At 46.2% G+C, this 4,972-nt stretch overlaps 1 protein-coding gene across 1 annotated transcript; it reads right to left on the bottom strand.

Annotated features, from left to right (window-relative positions):
- Positions 1-229: 229 nt before the first annotated feature.
- On the bottom strand, positions 230-4,972 carry LOC114056912 (chymotrypsin-like elastase family member 2A). Its single transcript, XM_027882557.1, has 8 exons — positions 4,871-4,972; positions 4,576-4,664; positions 4,045-4,142; positions 2,999-3,127; positions 2,058-2,194; positions 1,178-1,323; positions 888-1,040; positions 230-404 (listed from the first exon to the last, which is right to left on the bottom strand). The coding sequence occupies exons 1-8, from the start codon at positions 4,911-4,913 to the stop codon at positions 387-389; spliced, it is 813 nt and encodes a 270-aa protein (XP_027738358.1). The 5' UTR covers positions 4,914-4,972; the 3' UTR covers positions 230-386.

The following is a 4,972-nucleotide window of genomic DNA, read 5'->3' on the forward strand; positions in this document are numbered from 1 at the left end:
CTCTGGAGAGTCCCTCTTGGAGCCTCGGGGGTCCCCCAGGTCTCTCCTGCCTCCAGCCCTGCAGAGCCTCCCTTCCCCCCTCCCTCTGCTTGGGGATGCTCTGACTCTTCCCACTGCCCACCCTCTGCAGGGACAGGCTGTGAAAATTCACCAGCGTTATCCCCAAATAGAAATACATTTGGATTGCCAGTGCTCAGGAAGGAGTGACAGGGACACACGTTTTGTTTTCGTCTTGCAAAAAATCCTGTTTATTGCGTTACCGTCGGGTTTAATTCTGGTGTTGTTAAAAGCGTCATTTGCCGGTTCTTTGTGATCAAAGGTGCCATGATTATGACTTTATTCAAACTGTTTCCCTTCTGGGTGTCTCTCATCCAGTTCTCCTTGGATTAGTTGTTTGCCATAACCTATAAAAAATGTAAACCAAGTGAAAAATCAGATCACGAGACACAGGAATTTGTGAATAGTGTGTATTGCATCCAAGATGCAGGATTTAAATAACTGAATAGGATTACTGTTCTCAAATTTTATATAATATTTAAAAACACTTGATATTCCGGACTTAAAGAGCACGTGCTGCCTTCCAGGATGCAACTGCAACAATCAGTGTATTGGTGAAGGCAAATTTGTGTAATCACTTCTGAAATCTACAGTAAAATCTTTATGTCTACAAATACAGCTCTAGGATACAGGGAAAATGCATTCCCACTATCAAGACTTAATTAAAAGTGACAGTAATTTGGAGAACTATTTAAGAAGAGGATACTTTTGGCCGGTTAGGGCTGAGCCAACAGTGATCCAGCTGGCTGAGCAGGGGGCAGAAATCCCAGTCAGAGATAACCTCAGCAAATCCAAGTGTGCCAGTCCTCCAGGAGCACCCAGAGCCTCACCTGCTCGATCCAGCTGTTGTAGGCAGAGACCCTGGTGAAGACAGAGGGCTTGTGGTAGTAGTTGCAGCCCAGGGAAGAGCCAAAGCTGACGATGCCGTGCACCTCCCACCTGCCATCAGCCCCTTGGCAGTTCAGTGGGCCACCAGAGTCCCCCTGGGAGGAAGGGGAACACAGTCAGTGGCAGTTGTAGTGTGAACAGCTCCTCTGTGGGTTGTGTTTTTTTTAAACTTTCCCTCCCATCAGGCCTGTTTGTGTCTGAACACCCGGAGCAGGGTGTTCTCTGGACTCACGTTGCAGCTGGAGATGATTCCATCCCCACCAGCACAGACCATGGTGGGTTTCACTGTCTTTCCCCACCAGGAAGGCTGGGAACAGGTCTCATAATCCACCACCAGCAGAAGGCCTTGCTGCAGGTCATCAGGAAGAGGCCCATTTGCTGGGAATGAGCAGAAACAGAGGAGTCAGGATATCACCTGGCACTGAAGCAAGAGCAAACTGCACTGTTTAGTTTCCCCCAGGATCCCATCCCTCCAGGTAAGACACTCCACAGGGGTTGAATTAAAGGGAAAACTGTATAATCCATTTCTTAGCTCCATTCTTTCATTTAGGGAAAAAAAAAAAAAAAAAAAGTCCTTAACTTACTCAAAATTTGCATTCCATTAAAAAATGTCTCACTGTTAAAGAAATAAAGGGCTGCTCTTTGTTCAGGAGTTTGCAACTTACTTATCCCTCTAGGAATTGCCTCCTGAGCTGAGCTGAAGTCTCTGAGGTTTCCTCCTGACACTTCTGCTGAAGTCTCTGAGATTTTCCCCACTTCACATCTGTTCCCTCAGGTGTCTTTTCAGACACTCAGCAGGTGTGTTGGGAATAGCAAAAGCTCCCATCTGCACACTTAACATTTGTGTTACAGTAGCTCCTAAAAGCTCAGCAAAGGCCCCTCTGGTGCATCACCAGCCCTGTCCCAAGCAAAACAAACTTGAAAGGCAGGGGAAAAAAATCATATTGTGTGAGCAAAGTGGGGTCTACTCCGATAAACTACCTCACCACACTGAGTCTGAGGGGATCTCCAGCACCATCGACAGCCTTTTTGCCAATCTCAGAGGAGAAGGCGCTTCTGAAAGTTGATTTTTTTTTTTAATTCCAGAGTTTTGGCAATGTAGAGGCACTCACTCTGCAGTCTCCCCCAGCCTGTGACGTAGCAGGCAGTGTTGGAGGCCAGGATGCTCTGGGCAGGGGGCAGGCAGGCCAGCTGGATCTGGTCGCTCAGGGGGACGTGCTCGGAGAGTTTGATCAGAGCAATGTCGTACCTGCGCTCGCACACACGTGTTTGAGAGCGGGGGAGGAGAGAAAAGGGAGGGGGAAAAAGGTTTGCAAATGGATCAAGACACAATAGCAGGAATATTTAGTTATTACACAGCGCCTGGCCTGTTCCAAAGAGAAGAAAGGGAGCAAGGAGGTCGGTGAATGGGCAGTAAAGATGCCTGCACCCCTAAAGCAATGGGGAAATCCATTTTTGGATATTTCCAGAACATAGCCCAGACTGGAGGGATATTTCCTGCACAACTGTCCACCTTCCTGCTGGAAAAATTGTCTTTAATAGGGTTTTTTTCCACCCAAACCAAGCATGTGTTAGGACTCACCCCATAGACCTGGAACTGAGGGGATTTCTCTGCTGATGCTTTGCCCTGCAGCAGGGCATGGGGGTCCTCCAGCAAGAATAGTAATTATCAGATATCACAGATATTAATGCCACTGATCAATAATACTGTGTCTGGGGTGTTTGTAGGAGGGCTCCAAAGAGTGTTGTATAAACCACTTTGCTCCCTTTCTACTGTAAAAATGATATCATTGCACAGAACTTCTCACCCAAGCATGGGCATGTGAAGTGGTACCTGAAAACTCAGTTAATCAATCAACAATTAATATTGTTATTTGCTTTGTATTGTCTTGAGTGGGGAAAAGTATAAACTGGAGGCTCAACTCTCATCTATGAGCAAACTTTTAGGAGCACCACTGCGAGGTGTAACAGGAGGCTCTGGGTGGGTGAGATCCAGGCAGTTTGATTTTTGCCCTGTGTCTAAAAACTGTCAAAATTCCTGCCACCAACTTACCCATTGGCAACGCTCTCTGAATCCCAGTTCTCATGGACAATGATCTTCTCAGGAGAAGCTGCAATGGATCCTTTCTCCTCAGCTGCCAGGTTGTACTTCCCGAGAAACACTCGGTATGTCCGAGAAGAGCTGGGCAGGGAAAGGATCAACACTCAGTGATGCAGCTGCTGCTCAGGCTGCTGCAGCTTTGCCACCTGAGAGACTCCAGGAGAATATCCCTGACTGTAATCTCCCCTGGAGTGCCTGGAGCCGAGCCAGTGATTTGTTAATCACCCTTCTAGGCTTAATAATAATTTCATCTCTGAGCCATCCTGTCAGCTCCTGCTCGAGGCTTCATTAACAAACTGAAGGTGCCTCCAGTCTTGGCAGGATTCAGCTCATATTCTTCAATACCATAAACAGTTTGGGCTTTTTTTGACAGCCATAAACAGCTTCACTAATAAACAACTATGTGACAGATATATCAGGCAGAATTTATAATAATAACATTCAGCCAATCCTTCATATTTCATATTAGGGCATTTTCTACAACAGAGTTTTCCAATAACCACATGCTCCCAAAGCAAAACAGAGAAACAGTTTTGATGGTGAAAGGACAGAGCTGTACCTGGTCATTTTATTGTTATACTGTCCCATAACATGAAGAGTTTACTAAAAATGACTGATGTATTCAAAACACTTGTGATTATTTCCTATGGGAGTGGACTGATTAGTTAATCTGTGAATCCCACTGATATATATGTTACAGAAACAGGCAACACAGGCTGGATTTTAATAGCAACTTGAAAACATCAGGATGTCTGTAATTATTTACAGCTAATTAAGAGTATATAATATCGGTAACTGAATCAGAATATTATTATGAGGGGGTTTTGCCTTTTACTTCCATTTTAAGAAAATGAAAATGTCATTCTTCTTCTGATTTATTGGTAATAATCAAAATGTATGATCTGAAACTCAGAGCCCTTAACTGAGGAAGGGGGAACTGGAATTGATGTGGTTTTGCTCCAGCTCTGTCTGCTCACCTGGGTGCAGACATTCCTTACCTGATGCAGTGGGCAGCTGTCAGCACCCAGTTGGTTGCAATGAGGGTTCCTCCACAGGTATGACGCCACTTGCCACTGGAATAGTATTGCAGGGAGGCCTGGGATGAAGGAACCCAGTGAGGCTCAGATTTTTGTCACTGATTTTTCATTCTGGCACTTTATTCCTGCACCCAGCACACAACTCGCTGCTGGAAGATGGTGGAAGGCTTTGGAGCAACCAGTTTCCAACTCCTGGCCACAGGAAAGCTTTCCATCCTTCCCCATCATCCAAGAGCTGGAGGTTTTAAAGGTATCTTGGCTTAAAGAGCCAAGTCTACTTGATTTGAAATGAAAACCCGCATAGCCAGCAAGGGGTGGGGAGTTTTCTTAAAAAGACTGGAAGCTTTGGGGTTGATCAGGATGGAATAGACAAAACCTAACTCAGGACAGGCAAGATGCATCAAAGGAAATGAAAGAGGTGATTTTGTTCAGCTGTGCTGGGTGAGGGTGGCACAGCCCCCACAGCCCCAGGGAAAGCACAGAACGACCAACCTGCCAGGGCCAGCTGTAGGGTCTGGCATTTTCCCCTCCAACAACTCTTGACACGAGAGGTGGGTAGGCAGGAACCCCGCAGCCAAAGGCTGGAAGATGAACAAAACAGGATTTGGGGTTTAAAAGTAGTGAAAAATTGAAGATGTGGCACAGCCCAGCCCCTGGTTACTGCCATGAGCTGCCCACGCCGTCTCTCGTTCTGCTTCGTCGCTCTGCTTTCTCTGAGAAAGGAAAGTTGTTTCTAGATTTTAATTAACTTTTTCCTTTAAAACTAATGCAGAAATTGGACACGTACCTGCAGGTGCCAGAGTCAAGACAGCGAAAAGCACTGCAAGCATGGTGCTGGTTCCTGGGTGCTGCAGGCTCCCCTCCACAAGCCCTTTTATATGGTGTCCTT

This window comes from Empidonax traillii, unplaced genomic scaffold, assembly GCF_003031625.1.
Source record: "Empidonax traillii isolate 1590-97213 ecotype Southwest subspecies unplaced genomic scaffold, ASM303162v1 scaffold106:size2091409, whole genome shotgun sequence".
In the NCBI taxonomy this organism is placed as follows: domain Eukaryota; kingdom Metazoa; phylum Chordata; class Aves; order Passeriformes; family Tyrannidae; genus Empidonax; species Empidonax traillii.

Excerpts from the sequence above, each read along its gene's own strand:
- LOC114056912 (XM_027882557.1), bottom strand. The coding sequence starts at position 4,913 with ATGCTTGCAGTGCTTTTCGCTGTCTTGACTCTGGCACCTGCAG. Across the intron at positions 3,128-4,044 it reads ACAGCTGCCCACTGCATCAG|CTCTTCTCGGACATACCGAG; the intron begins GTAAGGAATGTC and ends TTCCCTGCCCAG. Across the intron at positions 1,324-2,057 it reads AGGCTGGGGGAGACTGCAGA|CAAATGGGCCTCTTCCTGAT; the intron begins GTGAGTGCCTCT and ends GCTCATTCCCAG.